At 28.9% G+C, this 19,929-nt stretch overlaps 1 protein-coding gene across 8 annotated transcripts in view; it reads left to right on the forward strand.

Moving 5' to 3' along the window:
• Window positions 1-19,929, forward strand: part of LOC145291535 (uncharacterized) — a 429,029-nt gene that overhangs the window by 400,825 nt on the left and 8,275 nt on the right. For 4 of the 8 annotated variants that reach the window (XM_080137534.1, XM_080137533.1, XM_080137531.1 and 1 more), the window contains 3 exons: window positions 5,211-5,333; window positions 15,886-16,086; window positions 18,890-19,054. In XM_080137534.1, the coding sequence (XP_079993660.1) occupies window positions 5,211-5,333; window positions 15,886-16,086; window positions 18,890-19,054 (489 nt within the window). The remainder of the gene's footprint in view (window positions 1-5,210; window positions 5,334-15,885; window positions 16,087-18,889; window positions 19,055-19,929) is intronic. The other 4 variants (XM_080137535.1, XM_080137536.1, XM_080137538.1 and 1 more) reach the window with 3 other exon arrangements.

Genomic DNA, 19,929 nt, shown 5'->3' on the forward strand with positions numbered 1-19,929 from the left:
TATGTGTATATTATGTTATATATATATTATGTGTATATATTATGTTATATATTATGTGTATATATTATATGTTATATATATATATATATATATATATTATGTGCATATATTATGTTATATATATATTATGCGTATATTATATGTTATATATATATTATGTGTATATTATATGTTATATATATGCGTATATCATATGTTATATATGTATATTATGAGTATATTATATGTTATATATATATATATCATGTGTATATTATATACGTTATATATATTTATTATGTGTATATAACATGCGTTATATATAGTATATGTATATTATATATATTATGTGTATATTATATACGTTATATAGAGTTACGTGTATGTTATATACGTTATACGTAATATGTGTATAGTATGTTATATATATATTTATTATGTGTATATGATATACGTTATATATATTTATTATGTGTATATTAAATTGTTCCATCTCCCAACTGTTATTAAACTTGCTATTTCTTTTAAATGAGATTAGTTCTGTTGCAAATATCATGAAACGACAATGGTGATATATAATAAGTATATATAATAAGTATATATATAATAAGTATATATAATAAGTATATATATATAATAAGTATATATAATAAATATATATAAGTATATCTAATAAGTAAAGATAAGTATATCTAATAAGTATATATCTAATAAGTATATATATAATAAGTATATATAAGTATATATAAGTATATCTAATAAGTATATCTAATAAGTATATATAAGTATATATAAGTATATATAAGTATATATAATAAGTATATATAATAAGTATATATATAATAAGTATATATATAATAAGTATATATATAATAAGTATATATATAATAAGTATATATAATAAGTATATATAGAATAAGTATATATAATAAGTATATATATAATAAGTATATATAATAAGTATATATATATAATAAGTATATATAATAAGTATATATAGAATAAGTATATATAATAAGTATATATAATAAGTATATATATAATAAGTATATATAATAAGTATATATATAATAAGTATATATATAATAAGTATATATATAATAAGTATATATATAATAAGTATATATATAATAAGTATATATATATAATAAGTATATATAATAAGTATATATATATAATAAGTATATATAATAAGTATATATATATAATAAGTATATATAATAAGTATATATAGAATAAGTATATATAATAAGTATATATAATAAGTATATATATAATAAGTATATATAATAAGTATATATAATAAGTATATATATAATAAGTATATATAATAAGTATATATATAATAAGTATATATAATAAGTATATATATAATAAGTATATATAATAAGTATATATATAATAAGTATATATAATAAGTATATATAATAAGTATATATATAATAAGTATATATAGAATAAGTATATATAGAATAAGTATATATAATAAGTATATATATAATAAGTATATATAATAAGTATATATAATAAGTATATATATAATTAGTATATATAATAAGTATATATATAATAAGTATATATAATAAGTATATATAGAATAAGTATATATAATAAGTATATATATAATAAGTATATATAATAAGTATATATAAGTATATATATAATAAGTATATATATAAGTATATATAATAAGTATATATAAGTATATATATAATAAGTATATATATAAGTATATATAATAAGTATATATATAAGTATATATAATAAGTATATATATAATAAGTATATATATAATAAGTATATATAATAAGTATATATATAATAAGTATATATAGAATAAGTATATATAATAAGTATATATATAATAAGTATATATATAAGTATATATAATAAGTATATATATAATAAGTATATATAGAATAAGTATATATAATAAGTATATATAATAAGTATATATAATACGTATCTTATGAAAATTGTTAAAATAAGTTAAAACAAAAAAGTAGAAAAATCTTTTGCAAAATAATCAATCAATTCAACATGTTTCAAATTATTTCATCAGATTTTTCTTATGAAAAAGATCGAAATTGGGAAAGCGGGATCATTTCTTTTTATTTAAGCTTTGTAATTTATATTGTCGTTAAAAAAAATTATATTGTTATTAAAAAGAAAAATTATATTGTCATTAAAAAAACTTTATATTGTCATTAAAAAATTATATTTTCATTATAAAATTATATTGTCACTAAAAAAAATTATATTATCATTAAAAAAATTTATATTGTCATTAAAAAATATTTATATTATCATTAAAAAAATTATATTGTCATTAAAAAAAATTTAGATTGTCATTAAAAAAACTTTATATTGTCATTAAAAAATTATATTTTCATTAAAAAATTATATTGTCACTAAAAAAATTATATTATCATTAAAAAATTTATATTGTCATTAAAAATATTTATATTATCATTAAAAAAATTATATTATCATTAAAAAAAATTATATTGTCATTAAAAAAAATTATATTATCATTTAAAAAAATTATATTGTCATTAAAAAAATTATATCGTCATTAAAAAAAATTTATATTGTCATTAAAAAAATTTATATTGTCATTAAAAAAAATTATATTGTCATCAAAAAAAAATTATATTATCATTAAAAAAATTTATATTGTCATTGGAAAAACGTACTTTAAAAGCATCCAATTGCTCACGATATACTAATTATAAAACACATGTTCATCGACGATGTCTATCATAAACAATGTTCCGCGTTGTTGAGTGAGTATCGCTTTATCATAACAATCAACTTATGGTTATGTTATGGTTGCATGGCTGACAAACATATTTATAAAGTTGCGTTGCATTTTATAAATAGCAAATATATAGGTGAAACGCAATTAGCTTTTAAACTCAGAGTCAATAACAACAAATTTACCATCAGGCAAAAAGAAATAGGAATCGACGTTTATAAGTTGAAGAGTATGCGAAGGTTGTTTCAAAAGTAATGCATCCTATTATTCAATTAAAAAATAAATTGAAGAGTTACGAAGACAGGAGTGGTACAATTAAAACAAGCGACCTTTTGTGCTCTAGGATTTATTTTTCTATATAATCATTCTCAATGCATTTTTGCCAGCGATGGCATAGTGGCTGTGCATAGGCGTCTAGAGTGTGCCTTGTGACTCATATTTTTATTACCACTCTGAAATCGATGAACGCATCTCCTAACAATGCTGACATCAATCAACAGGCGCTGATGTATCTTGATTAAATTATTATTATTATTATTATTATTATTATTATTATTATTATTATTAGTAGTAGTAGTATTAGTATTATTATTATTAGTAGTAGTAGTCATTCAAGTAATTCAATGTTGCATATCTTCTTCTGGCGCGCGTCCATGACAGGGATTGCTTTCTTAGAGTTTCACGTCGTCAATATCTGCTACAGAGATATGAAACATTCAGGTTATGAATGCATAAGTTCAGTCATCATAACAATACAATTTGCAATCTCCTCTGATCCATTCAGGTGGAATAGTGGAACATTCCACGTATGTTATTGATAAAGCAGACAAATTGTCGTTGCAATTCAAATGGACAATCCGTGTAAAGTCACCGGCACATGAAAACACGAAAACGTCATATCAGATTAGTATATGTGTGTATGTGTGTATATATGTCTATAATCCATATGTGTATTTGTTTGTGTATATATATATAATTTGTATGTGTGTATATATATATATGTGTATATATATGCATATATGTATATATGTATATATATATACACACATATATACACACACACATATATATATGCATATACATATATATATACACATATATATACACACACATATATATACATATATATACATACATATATATACACACATACATACACATTATATATACACACATATATATACATATATATACACATATATATACATATATATATATATACACATACATATATATGTACACATACATATATATACATATACATATATATATACACATATGCATATATATATATATATATATATATATATAAATATACGAGCAAACAGTTAATAAAACATGTTAAAAACACTTTAAATGAGTTAAAAACATTTAATCTGAAAAGGAAACACTAGATAAGTGGATGGTCCTATTTTTTATCTATAAAAAAATATATATATATGTATATATATATATATATATATATATATATATATATATATATATATATATATATATATATATATGTGTGTGTATGTATAGTGATATATATTAGTGATGGGACAATTCCAATATTTTTCCTCAATTCCAATGCAATAACCGATTCCATACTAAATTCTCGATTCCGATACAATTACCGATTCTGATTCTTTATAAATCTCTAAATATTTAACTACAAAGTTGTTATTTCTCACGATTATCGTAAAAACATATTAAATGTGCAGATATTTTCTCAAACGTTAAGTTACGCTTGTCAAGGATGCTCTATCGATTTTAGTTTTACTGGTATTTTAAAATACATTAAATATTCACAATTTTATCATTACGATCAGCAGTAGAACATTTCGCTTTAAACAAAATCAAATACAAAAGGCAATTAAAAGAATCGTTTCTGGCATTGGAAAACAGGCACACTTTTTCTGATACTGCTTCCGATAATCCCAAATTCCGATTTTTAAAAATTCCAATTCAGATTAACCGTCCCAATACTAATATATATATATATATATATATATATATATATATATATATATATATATATATATATATATATATATATATATATATATATATATATACTAGCTTTATATACCCGGCATTTCCCCGGAATCTTTTTGTCCCTCTCCAGTATAAACTTGGTTTAACGTGATAGTAGATATATATGTTATGACGTCATTGTGAACAAACTCGCAGACATGAATGCGGATTTATTATAATAAATATAACATAATATATCCCCTGTTGATGATCGATTTGTTTTTTTCCTCTAGTCCCATAACTTCTGGACGATCCTTTCATGAAACCCAGTTCCATTCAATAAATTTATGACTGGATAAGTATATATAAATAAAAATATATATCTCACTGTTGTCTCAGAATTGAGAACACTGGTTTATTTTTTTTTTACTAATGTGAGAAAATCACATATATGCATAAAACATGTATTTTTCACAATTAAAATTATATTTTGGTAACTCCCCGCCTCTTTTTTCAGGAATAAGAATTGAAGAAAGGATGATGAGATTTGGCACCAAAAGTGGCAATCTTGATATATTTCACCCTGGGAATTGGCAAACGTTGTCCCAAAATCATTCTGAACATAGCTTCACCCTAAAAGGTACCTTGTTTCTCCTATCCGGTGTACCTCCTTGTTGTACTTCTATATTTCGTCTGCCAGGACAAAAAGAAGAAAAAAAAATGTTATTTGCCTTGTTTTATATCTTGAAAACAGATTTCACAAAAATCTTTAAAGTGTCAACAAAAAAACATAACTTTATTTGCTTGTTGTACCTATCCGATGTTGCTCGGGATGCAGTGTACTCACTTTGGTTTTAATTTTTATTTTTGAGCACATTTCTTAAAATCAAAGGCAACTTCTATTATATTCTTCCAATGAGTTATTCCCCTTGCTGATTGTTATTTTTAGGTGATTGTTTAAAAAGTTTTATAATAGCAATCGGCCCGGCTGCAATAAGTAATTAAAAACAAATTAATAACCGTTAAAAATTAGGTCTGTAACGACGTATTAAATTAGATCCGTTAGCATCAAAATTACATAGAATTGTTTTAGGATTGCCTATTCTGATTGTCTTAAATAAAAAATATTTTATTTTATAATAGATAAGGTTACTTCAAATGCTTTAGTTTGCAATATAAACTTTTTGGGTTTAAAATTTGTTCTCAAAATATGATGATGTTATTTAACCCCCCTCTCTCTCTCTTAAAAGACATTGAAATTCTTTTGAACTGGCAGACTCTAATTGTTGTTTTCTTTGAATAAAAAAAAAAGAAAAAAAAAGAAGCAAGAATGATGACCATTCCTAAATTGCACCCATCCAATCTGCAAGTTTGGCGTTGAAACTGATGTTTCAATGTTAAGCATGACAGACGAACGGACGCATCTAAAAACCTGAAATGAAAATCTTCAAATTTCATCATTTCAACTTGAATTCTTCGTTCTTACATGTTTTGGTCATTTTAGTCGTTTGCTGTTGTTTTGTCAAATATTTTTGTAATATTTTTTCAACCATATAAGAATGGCCTGTTTACTTCAATCATTTTCCAACCATATAAGAATGGTCTGTTTACTTCAATCAAGTGAAAATTATAGTTTCGAATCTGTAGCCATATTTTTTATATGAAAATATTCACTTTGCCTTTTTAATATTATTATTTACTCACAGTTATTATTGTGTATATATCTCAAAGGATTACAATAAAAAAATATATATATCATACCATTCGGTACGGACCCAACAATGGAAGACCACATAAAAATGAAAAGTTGGATTTATAAGACCAAAAATCCAACCTTGATTGCCCGTGGGACCGTGGTGCAGTGAATAGTGTCGTTGAGTCTCTACGATTCCAGTTGAGCATTGTCTCAAGATAGTGGTTTCAATCCTACCCAAAGGACAGAGGATTGGTTGGCCAAAACATAGTGAGACAACAACAACTATGGAAGGTGGTGATTACTGAGGATACAGTTATAAGACTCAGCATTCCTATCCCGTTACGGTTAATCACCTGAAGAAGGCCGAATGATGAGTTGGCCGAAACGTCGTGAAACAACAACTATAAAGATGAGGATAACAGTCTGTAAATAAACAGATATAAAAATTACTCATCATAAAAAATATGCATATAATGTGTGTGTGTGTGTGTATACATGTATGGGTATACATTTATATATGTATGTGCATATATTTATAAATATATATGTATGTTTTTGTATATGTGTATTTGCTTAAGAATTATACATCCTTGAACGATTAGATTTTCTTAGGCAGGAACAATCGAGGCGTACCATGGCTATTTAAAAAAGTATACTCTATAATTAGGTGATATCTAATATACACACACACACACATATATATATATATATATATATATATATATATATATATATATATATATATATATATATATTTATATATATATAAACTACTTAATTTACATAAAATTAATATACGAAAGTATAGATTTATGCGTAAACTTTAAGTATTTACTTCAAAAGTACTCAATACGTAGGTAGAGCTAGTTAGTAATTTATAAAATATATATGGCGATTAAGCTACACTGAATATTCCGCGTTTCATCCACTCTAGGACTCCTCAGGCTTATGCGCAAATTCTGTGGTTGTTTATCGTTAAGAGGAGCATATAAAAACGATAAACAACCACAGAATTTGCGCATAAGCCTGAGGAGTCCTAGAGTGGATGAAACGCGGAATATTCAGTGTAGCTTAATCGCCATATATATTTTATAAATTACTATATATATATATATATATATATATATATATATATATATATATATATACTCCAACTTTCTGATATTTATTTTTAATTAAAAATAAGCAGATCCTTAGGACTTTAACTTTTTTGTAACTTTTGTTTTCGATGTTGTACGTACCGTATTGTATCTATGTTGTAACGTCATAGTCATGTTGACATTTAAAAAAAAATGCAACTTTTCTATGAGTTCGTGTTTCATGCATTTTTTTATAACGTTATTATTATCATTCTCCCTATCTAATACCCTGTTCAATAGTTTTGCAGCCTAGACATGTTTATTGTTTTAATATTAATTATTGTGGTTGTATCCATAGTCGTACAGATAATTTATTCATTTTATGACTCGTATCTTGCTCCAAGGGTTCCTTAACCCAAGTTTTGTACAAGTATTCATGTAGTTTTAAAGTCTATAAGTGGCTTACGGATACAAAATGACACATAAGTTTCTCCTGGTTAACCAAGTGCAAAAGAGATCCAGACAATTGCACTTAAGGGAACAACGAGGATGCTAAAAAGAGCTCTCGGTTGGTTTCAATAAAAGCAGGGCAATGTTAGCAGCTGGTTTGGTTGCCCCATGTCCAGCGTTACAATCTTCAAAGAAAGAAAATTAAGACAAAAAAAAAAAAATGAAGATTTTTAGTTTTGGACATTTTAATTGTCTTGTATAGAAAAGATGTGTATATATATATATATATATATATATATATATATATATATATATATATATATATATATATATATATATATATATATATATATATATATATATATCTTTTCTATACAAGACAATTAAAATGTCCAAAACTAAAAATCTTCATTATATATATATATATATATATATATAATGGTTAGCAAATTTGATTTCTATGGCAATATACACATTTCAAAAGGTAAATCAATCATTGCATGGTTCTTGTGAAACATGTCCGGGAGCTTGTATTTATTTGCTTCCCCACTGAGCAAATTAGGCACAAGGCCGTTTTTTAATGTGGGGGCAGGGGGATAGGAAGGGGGAGTTGGTAGTGCTTTCCTGGTATATAGGGTTGCCCCTACATTGACCAGAAACTGATTGCCACAAGAGCAGTGGTCTTTTCTTGCAGCATCTGCCGGAACAGATACTACACTTTGATGCCCGCAGGCCGAGCTCACATCCCCGATAGTTAACATTGTACTAATGACTTGTAAACTAGAAATAAGACATCCATTCGAATACTCTTGCCAGTCATGGGCAACTAATGTCATGGAAACTGGAATATTATTTTCAATGTTAAAGGAGTACAAAGTTCGCAAGGATTATTGGTGGCTTTGCGTTATGAAGAGAGTAATTAGAAGACAGAGTACAATGTTTTTAAAATGCAGAATTTGATAGAATCGAATCCTCTAGCATTTGAACAGAATGCATGGACTTTCAATAAATAGTTTCTCCAAGAACTTCCTCTTTGTGGAACACGTTATCACAGCGTTCCTCCTCTATGAGCTGCAATATGGTCATCTTCAAATCTAATATCAATAAATACTTGCCATACACCGTCCTCATAAATAATCAATTTATTTTATGTTACTTATATTTTGCGATGAGGATCAATAATTCATATTATTTGGATTATTCAGAATACTGTTACCATGTAACGTCCGTGGACCAACACACGTTGTGTGCAGTTTCAGTCGCAAAGGAGACTATGACAAAGAATAGGAAATAACTCCAACTCGCTTGTTCTTTGTAGCGATAACATTTATTTCCTCATTGTTACAGCTGTGACGTCTCTCACGAGATCTCAAACGTTATCTCGTCTCTCTCGTGATCTTTCCCTTTCTCTTTTTTTATAGTCTTTTATCCACACTGGTGACGTCACTTCGCATGCATTTACTGCATTGTGTTGCACTCATTATAAGGGTCATTTTCACAACGTAGCATGTTCTTCTTCCGACAGCCATCATCCTAAGTAATTTGCAATCGTATTCTATCACCCCCTCCCATTGAGAAGTGAACCTTCAGCCGCAAGAAGATTATCACTCATAACTGAATTTTTCCATATACATTATTTATTACGCTACAATCCTCTCATAATAGTTTTCATCGTTCAGCTATTAATTTTATTTAATCTTCACGTGACTTTTAGCCGTGATAAGTGTTGACTTTGTAAATAAACTCGAAAACATAAAATGTTTAAATGTTTTTTAAATAAATTGTTGAAATGGATAATACAATCTTTTTCCGTTTTCTCATCTAGAGTTGCACCCCCCCCCCTAAAAAAAGCATTAACAAAACTCTCATAATTTTTCTGTTAGCACAAAATGTTTCAAAACAATACAAGATTGTTTAAAATTTTTCGTCTTGTTGTTTTTTTTTTTATTGCCTGAATCAGCAACGTCAGACAACCCCACCCACCCACCATTTGTGTAAGTCTGAAACAATTTTGGTCTGGATGAAAGTATATCATTATGTAGACACTTAGTAATACTTACATTGTTTATTTCCTCTTTTACAGAAGATGTTCGTGGTATATGTTACACCCCCCCCCTCTAATTTGTATAGATTTCAACAAAATCTCATGAGGTAAAAAAAAAACAAGAACAACAAAAAACAAAAAATATACCAACACACAAATAAAAAACAAACAAAAAACAAAAACCAAAAACAAAGTTGACACCCTATTAAAAAAACTATTAAAAAAAAAACAAACAAAAGCGAACAAATGCAATTTACTCAGCTTTTGAAATTATCTTGTGTACTCATAAACTAATTAACCGATCATTATGAATTTTTTTAACACAGCAGCTAGAGGCAAGGGTAAGTAATATGAGATATATTTAGTTTAATTTAGTTGAGGGCGGTGGTGGATGTCTTTGGTAATAATTCAGATGTCTTCGACTTTTGGAAATTTTAACAATAGACATGAGATCTTATTCTCCAAATTTCAGTTTCTTTGAAGTTTTGTCAAGGGTTTTTAAGGAACAAAATTGTCAAGGGTTTTTAAGAAACATAACATTGGCACTACCATCGATTTGAATATTCAAAATTCAAATAATTCAAATTTGCATTAAATTTGATCCATAGCTATTAGAATATCAATTAAGCATGATTCGTTGATTTTCAATTTCTTCTTAAGACCCCTTCAGCTTAAGCCTTAAATTACATGATTTTGATTTTATAGAATCGAAATTATGTAATGGATTTTTTTTTAGAAATCAATCATAGACAACCGAATGTTTTAATTGATTGTTCAAATTATTTTAACCTAAAATATTTTTGTTCAACTTACATGTTGAAATTTCAAGGAGGAAGAAAAAAAAATGCCATGGACAATAATCAAGCCTCCCCCCCCCCACACACACTTCTGAATATTTAATTGTATCCCTTTGATGATAAATTAAATAATGTATATAACATGGTTCTAACAAATAGTGGATATGTTCATACTATAATTAAATATAACAAAAAAGATACCAAAAATAAGAATCGAAAGACGATTTGGTTCACTCCACCATATAATACAATGATGAATAGTAAACAAAATTTTCTTGCAACTAGTCCTCCTACATAACTTCTAGTAGCCTTCCATAAGCTTCTTGCATTTCTCAGCTTGAACTTTATCCCATACTATCTCTGCAATTTGTCAAACTATTTGACCGTTTTTATTGTTTCCTTGTTCCAACAATAGCAAATTTCAAATGACTTTTGTAGATTTTCCTAAGGAATGGAATCAGAACTCATTAGTGCTTAACTAAAAAAAAAAAAATAAAAAACAGTAGTCTTTGATCATTCTTCTGTGCTTTTGAATGTGTACTCTTATGTCTTTATAGTATTAGAAGTATCCATGATCTTTGATCATTTTTTCTTTACTCTAAATTACCTGGATAACCCTGAGATTTTATGTTTCCCGCTATACAGTTGCGGATGCAGCAAAGCTCCACCCTACGTGATTTTTGGTAGTGTGCAGTTTTTATTACAAGCTTAATTTTGCTCCCTATAAACATTTATTCTTGCCTTTTAATCCATAGAACCATACTTGGTTTAGTACACACACACACACACACACACACACACACACACACACACACACACACACACACACACACACACACACACACACACACACACACACACATAAATAACGTTTATTGTCAGATGTAAGGTCTTTGGATATTATTTTTCAACAAGCTGCATTAACCCTCAAAAGATCTTATCCATTTCCTTCTTACTTTTACGCCCAGAAAAATTCTTGACAGTTTTATGCTTATCACAATTAATTATATTAGTTTAGACTCCTTGAGCTATGTTAGCACAGCACCTTGTTATGTCAGGTTTCGTCTTTACCTAGATTCCCTCGCTTTATTGCCAGTAGGAAAACATATTTGAAAATTTTAAAGCAAATGTGAAGTTTTTTATGGAGTCAGTTCCTCCCCTTCCTCGTCCTTTCTTTCCTTCTCTCTTCACCTTTTCTTTCCTTTTCTCTTCATCCTTTATTTCTTTTGTTACTTTTCTTTTTTCTTTTTTTTATTTATTCAATTTTCACCCCAAACAAGGCACAGTGCCACTTTGAAACAGGGGGCTACTATTAGGGACTTAATTAGCGGGGTCATTATGAAGGGAGAAGAGTAGAAAGATGTTTTTTAACATTACACTTGAACTTCTGCATATCATTGCAGTTGGGAAAGCAGAATCCCGGAAGGGAGTTCCAAAGACCCGCAGTTCTGGGGAAGAAACTATTGGAGTAAAAGGCTTTCTTGCACCTAGGGATCTCCACTGTAAAGGGATGAGACTTAGTAGCTTTCTTTTGCTTATTTTTTTTTACTATTATATATTTGCATAAGAGATTACGTAACTATGATGAATCTATCTCTCTGATAGGGTCAATTCGGTGAAACAAAACGGTCCCATTTAAAAGACGTCTGCATGTCTTGTCAATGTGAAGTCGCTTTGCCATATGCTTAAGAAGTGTCGATTTCCGTATAAAGACAAAAGCGTTTCAAAGCAAACACCAAAACCGTTGCCTTTGTATGCGAGGGTAGGGGTTTGAGGTGGGGGGGGGTCAGCTTTATAATAAAATCAACAAAAACGACTTTTCTCCTTTTCTGTTTAGTTTTTGCGTCTTTATTGATTTTATTTCAATTGCTTTGATCTTCAACTCATTCTTTATCCTTTCATCATCCTTCTTTTTTCCCTTTCTTCTTCTGACTTGCTCATTTTTCTTCTTCCTTTCTTTTCTTTCATCTTTCTTTCTTTTCTCTCACCCTTCTTTTCTTTTTCTTTCTATCTCCTACTTCTCCTTCCTTCTGGTCCTGGATATGGCCTTAAACTATATCCAGTGGTGAGGCCCCAACTTGCGGGCTTTGGGGAGTGTGGAGCCACTCTTTAATTGCCATTGCTCCCAGGTCCACTGAACCGGAGTGATAGTACCTGTTAGGGTCCCAACTATGGGTTGAATAGAAACCGAGTTGAAATAAAAAAACAAATATACTCTATTAAAAATTTTTTCTTCAAAATCACTGGTTTCGGCATTAAATAACCTAAAAAGGGTTGATATGCCGTAAAACAAAAAACAACTAACCAACCATCTTCCTGCTGCCTCCTTTTCCTCTACCCTTCCGTCTCAATTTCCACTTCATTCCCTTATTCATCCTTTCTTTCCTTTTTCTTTATTGCTCTCTTCATCCTTCATGTCTTCTGCTACTTTTCTTCCTTTTTCGACCTTTTCATGTTCTTCTCATCTTCTCTCTCTCATTCCTCGTGCGTCTCTTTTCTTTTTGTGAAGATGCCTCTTTTCTTTTTGTGAAGATGTCTCTTTTCTTTTTGTGAAGATGTCTCTTTTCTTTTTGTGAAGATGTCTCTTTTCTTTTTGTGAAGATGTCTCTTTTCTTTTTGTGAAGATGTCTCTTTTCTTTTTGTGAAAATGTCTCTTTTCTTTTTGTGAAGATGTCTCTTTTCTTTTTGTGAAAATGTCTCTTTTCTTTTTGTAAAGATGTCTCTTTTCTTTTATCTCTTTCCTTGTCCACATCTCTCTCCTTCCTCTCTTCCTGTCCACATGTCTCTCATAAGTTATAATTATTTCGACGATTGCTTCAACAGTGAAACAATAAAATTCATATCCAAAGCAACATCACTTAACAGAATAACAAGGTTTATCCAAAACAAAAAACAAAACAAACATAATTTAGTTAATTGTGATAAAAATCTAAAGATTATTACTAGCTGGTGGAGGTGGGGGGTAGGGGCTTTGCCCGGTCGTAAAATACGCTTAAATATGATATTTTAATTTGTCCAGATTTCCTGTATATTAATATAGAGTCGTGATTTCAAAAGTTAAAAAAAAAAAAATATTTGGGTACCTAGAATCGAAATCGAAAGCAAAACTGTAGAATTCAAAGCTGGTGACGTTACCACTGTACCAACGTGACACGTACATGAACTAACTAAAAATAAATTAAGGTGAATGTACAAAATGTATAACGAATTTTTTCAATTTTGATTCCATTTTGACCCCTTAAAAACTATTTTAACCGACTAAAGGCCAATAAGGGAACGGTTCATAAAAAATCCAACATTTTGAGGCCCCTAGCGCTGCTCTGTGACTGTTAGTTTTGTAAAAGATACAGTTTTAAAATATGGAGACAGACAGACATAGTTTTATAAATTATATATATAATGTGGTAAAGCAAAATAAGTGACTGAAGATTCTGTGAAAATCTTTTTAAATTTTTATTTTTCAAAAACATCTTTGCATATGAAGATAGCATCTAAATTTGACAACAAGTCAAAGAGAGAAACATTTTTTAAAAAATAATTATAAAACTATGTTAAAAAAAAAAGAATATTTTTGAGCGTTTCATGATCTTTGGAGAACCCCCCCCCAATGGTTTTCTTTTCTAACGACTCTATTTCTCTCTTCTCTCTTTCTCGTTGTTCTCTCTTCATTTTTTCTTCTGTCTCTTGTTTATTTGCCCCTTTCTTTCCTTTAAAAAATTATTAATGGCTATCCAAATAATTTCAGTTTTTTTTTTATGTAGTCGGTTCCAAATTTTGATAAACAGACTAAAATGCTTAGTGTCGTCTGCTTTTGTAGATTTTTTTTCGGCTTTCAAATTGTAAACTGCTTCAGAAAATTTCGGGACTGACTTGGAATTTACTTTCAATATTCGGCACTAACCCCATAAGATTTGAAAAGTGCCTGGGTACCCGTCTTTTATAATTAGACGAAATTTGTTCTTATACTGTCTTTTTCTCATCTCTCGCTCTATCACTTCGCCATCATTTAATTACTTTGTCTTTCAACTCTATCGACATTAAAAACACAACTATCGTTGGTATGCTGTACAAAACAACAAAATCAAAACAAAACTTACAAAGGAATCTTCTGTAATAAGTAACGTGTTTCAACATTAAATCACCTCAAAAAGGTTGATATGCCGTAAAAACTAATCCAATTTGTATATTTAAAAAAAAAACTTTAATCATCTTCATTTTTTTTTTTTAATTTTTTTTATTGATTTTGAATTTTTTTAAACATCTTTAATCATTACTTTTTGCCGTTTCTTTAAAAATTTATTTTTGGTTAATTTTTTAAAAATTTTAATCTTTGTTTGTATAAGAAACTCATTATTTGTGCCTCGAGTCTTGTGCTTGATAGTTACAAAAATAATTAAAGAACCTCCCCCCTCCTCGCTTCTTCTCCCTCATTTGAAATCTCCCCTCCGCCTCCATTTCTCATTATTGCACCTGCATTTTTTAATTGTCTCACCTCGAATTCCTTATTTTGCTTCTTGTGTTCTTATCTTGTTAACAACAACGAAACAATTTTTTATTTTATTTTTGTTTACTTTATAATCTGTTTAGAGTAATCCTATTTTATCCTTCAAAAATTAAATATAAAAACCCCACCAAAACCCAAGAACAAAACAAAAGCTTCCATTCAATCAACGCGTTTAATACTGAAAATAATATTTCTAACTTAAGCCAACCCTGATAATAAGAAATCGAAAGAAATGTACTGTTGTTAAGTAATCAAGTGTTAACTATTCTACACTTTCTCTGGTGGATTGTTTGTTAACTATGCTGCATTTCTAACTAGTAATTTCTCCGGATTAAATTCGACACGCTGCTGCTGTCAAAACTTGCTACCCCAACAGCCAAATTCAAATCAAAGTCTGAAAAATCACGCTTTTCTTTTTTTTTTTTTTTAAATTTAAACCGGAAGTATTTCATTTGCATATGAGGTGACAAGATTACTAACATACAAAGAGAACAGTAGCAATTTTTTTTCCTTTCGTTTGCACAAGACACCACACCACATATATATATATATATATATATATATATCAATGAAATTTTGATATGCATCTTTCACGTGTATAATATATTTTATTTATTAACAGAACTCCGAACTGATGACCGACGAATTCACCACCGTCCAGGACCTCTTGATCTCCCTGTTGAACGCTCACTTCCTGATCCCCTCGGAGAACGACGCTACTCGAGTCATTTAGCTGAACTAGAACATCTTCGTCTTTCCGCCATCCAACAGTCGGATGTGTCGCGCGCATCCGCTGATGCGAATGGCTTTAGACATCCATCAGGTTAGTAGAGCTCTTGATTTTTGTGCATCAATCTATACTCCTTACTTTTGGAAAAAAAAAAAAAAAAAACGTTTAATCTAAAAGCATTTCAACGTCCAATCAAAGTTTTTATTAAATTTTACACAAGAGTTAAAATTCCCTCCCCCCCCTCCAAAAAATAGCACCCATCAAATCGTTAATAAAATTCACAATCCTCTTCGTATGGCCATTGGGATTTCGACAACCTTGTAAATCTTGCTTCCTTTATTTTGTCCTTTAGTCCTCACATTCCATAAGCAATGTTTCTGGAAAAGGGGAAGAATTGCTGTTTTCTAGATCGAAATCTATTGATATAACACTTTTGACTTTGAAGTGCTATTTAAAATTTTATTTTTTGTCTCTTCGCGTTGAGTAGCTTCATGCTTTGTCTGGAGCGATTTCTGTAAAAAAATAAATTCAACCATATTTCATATAAATAAACTTCAGTGGATCAAGTTTCACCTGTGAATATTCAACAGTCTCTGTTTTTTATCAATTATATGTGGGGGGACACTTTGGTGATCGTCTCATCTGTAGGATGTATGATTCCAAATAAGCTTCCAGCTCATCGGAGCATACATCCGAGTTTTATTTTTGGGGTTAACTCAAAGATAATGTCTATCTAAACAAACTCCAAACTATTTCCCAAACTGAAGAGTGCCATCACGACCAAAACCAAGGTCCTGTTGATGACTGGTGAATTCACAACCATTCACGACTTCTTGATCTTTTTGTTGTTTTTTCCTTGTTTCCATGGCGAATAATTCTACTCTAGTCATTAGCGAAATTAGAACATCTTTGTCTTTCTGCCATTTAATCAAGGTGTGTCAGAGTTATTGATAATTTTGCACGTCGTCATATCAAGGTGTGCTTCGCATTGAATGTTAATTAAAAACTGTTAGAGATTTCTGATTGTTTTTTGACCTTGAAGTAATATTTTTATTTTTTACCTTCTTCTATCAAGATATTTTATGTCTTGTCTAGAACGATTTCCATGGGAAACAAAATATAAACAAAATCCTGATGAACAATCATAGATTGAAGTTTATTCGCACTTAAAAACAATTGATTCATATTATTTGAATTCTTCAGATTAATATTCATAATGTTTGGACCCACCTAATCTACAAACTTCTTCAGGTGTATCTTGTCTTGTCGAACTCCGAAATCTTTCTGTCAAACTTGGGAATCTGCATGGAATTTCGAATGGAACTTCTATTTACTTCATTAATGAGTAGAAGTCCTCAACAATCATATTTTGAGTGTCACCAGTGCTGAGGATTGAACCTTCAACCGCCAGAAGAATGTAACTTTACAACTTAATTTTTATCAAGTACTTTATCCATTATGCTATGGGTTCTTGCAGTTTGAAATTATGTGCAGATTCATGAGTTGGACAAGATACACCTGAAGAAGGTCAGAAGTTAATTTCAACTGAAACGTTGTGAAAATGACACTCAAGGTGAGAACTGTAGTCTGACGAATCCAAATAATGAAAATGACCAATCCTCATCTAAAAAATTCAGAAACTCAACAACTGATTCATCCTTTAAAAGTAAAAAGTAAATTAAAGATGACTTATAATCATAGTGAACATGAATTATAACCCTTATGATCCTCCATAACTTTAGTTGTATGAATATTATCTATACTTCTATGATATATATTTTTTTATTTTTGTGTATTGATATTCATATTAAAAATCCTTTTTTTCTATTTATTTAAAAGAAAATACAACTTTGTTATATATAAGTTGTGGAATTGCATTCATCTGCAAATTTTCAAATCAAAGACCTAGCTAATTTGCATATTCTTTTAAACATTCATTTTAATTAATTCCCTATTAGTTTTTTCGGTTTTCTTATGGGATGATCATCTTTAGTTAACTATTACGTGTAATTATATTCATGCAGATATTCTACATGATTTATAGTTGTGTAATATTTGTGTAGGACGGTCATAGTAAACACAAATCTCTTTCTTATGTGTATGTATATTTGTTTGCAAAATTTTGCCTACCAAGCTCCTCTGTCAGTTTTTGATCTAGAGACATGAAACTTGATATATAGGGTATTCCAACCCATGCAAAACGTTATGTTGGGGTTTTAACCGAGGAAAATCGGTACAAAAGTGTGAAAATTAAAAAAAAGAAATTTGCCAGGTGAAGGTCGAAGGATGGCATTATGAATATGCATGCGTAACGTAATAGCTATTGCAGCAAACATGTCTTCATAGCTCAGGCATTAACATCAAAGGAAAAAGAAAGTAAATCGTATGCTAAATGTTTTGGTTTTGATTCTCGGTGGTGGTGCACCAGTCATTTCTTTTAAAACTTTTAAAATCATTATTATACAGGGTGTCCATAAAGTTACTATACATTCTTGTATAATTATAACAATAAGGCTGTATAGTAACTTTACGGACACCCTGTATATTGGGTCCAATATAATATAATATAATATAATATAATATATATATATATATATATATATATATATATATATATATATATATATATATATATATATATAGATACGAAATCTGCATTAATCAAAATATCGTATTTTAGCGTATTTTACGACTGGGCAATGCTAGGCTGCTTTCTAGTAGAAATATTAAAAAAATAAATAGAAACAGGAAAAAGAAAGAATCTGGTAGTTTTTTTCTTTTCTTTTTTTTTAAATCTTTTCTTTTTTGCTTTGTGTAATTCCTCATCTCTGCCGAATTCTTTTGACGGTGTCACGTGCCATCAATTCTTTTACCATTCCATCTGTTTGTTCTCTAGTTGTAGATAGAATCCTTGGCAGTGTCTCGGCCGCCAGAGCCAACTCTGCTGTTCTGCTAATTGACAGAAAGAATGCCAAACGCAACAGTTTGCAACTTAATTCTTTGGAGGACCGGATGGAACGCTCGCAGCATTTGTCCTCCTCACCTGGTGATTTGCTCAAAGGTGTGTCTTCGTCACCACCCCAGGGGATTCTTTTCCTTCTTCTTTGATGTTGTCCCATGTAGAATGTTGTCATCTCTGTTGTTTTAGTATCTTGGAATTTTTTGTTTGCCCTTTTCGTCTTTGTTGTAAACAAATGTTTAGCTTAGGTGCACAGCAGTCATAAACATCAATGTTTATTTCTCCTTCTGAAGAACAGTCCCTGTATGGTGGTTTGGTCACACAAGGATCAATCCACCTTCAGGGCATGCTAATTTTAAGCTACTGGCCTCCTGACCAGATACACCAAATATTGAAGTGATTGTTTTGTCTTTTACAAAAATTAATCATTTTCTGCAAAGTTGAAAGCAAAAACATTTTTTCTCTACAAAGTAACTAAACCAAACCAAACCAAACCAAACCAAACCAAACACCCTGAATAAATATTTAAAGATATATAGAAATTGGGGTTTGTATTACAATCCACAACGGTACGAAAAAGTAGTCAAAAATTAAAAAGATATAACAAATAAATGTTACCAAAGGCAAGATAAGTTACTCTTCTACCTATCTGGAAAAGTTTTTAATGGTTTTACTCACTTTAAAATGTTTAATCGATTCGAAAATCATACGTTGTTTATCGACATATGTGAACAAGACAAATGGCCGTGAGCTGACTGTTAAATACGTGAAATTTGGAAAAATGACTTAAAACTAAAAAAATTATACAAAATACTGAAACTCAGCCAATATATGTCACATTAACATATATTGAGCGAGTTTCTAACAGTATTTTGTATAATTTTTGAGCAATATAAAAACACAATGGAAGCTAATTTTTAAAATAACCAGAGTAAATATGCATGCACTAATTTAACATATAAAGTTGTCTTGTTGGA

The sequence above is a fragment of the Euprymna scolopes genome, chromosome 12 (genome assembly GCF_053919585.1).
Source record: "Euprymna scolopes isolate OS-2025 chromosome 12, ASM5391958v1, whole genome shotgun sequence".
NCBI classification, from domain to species: domain Eukaryota; kingdom Metazoa; phylum Mollusca; class Cephalopoda; order Sepiida; family Sepiolidae; genus Euprymna; species Euprymna scolopes.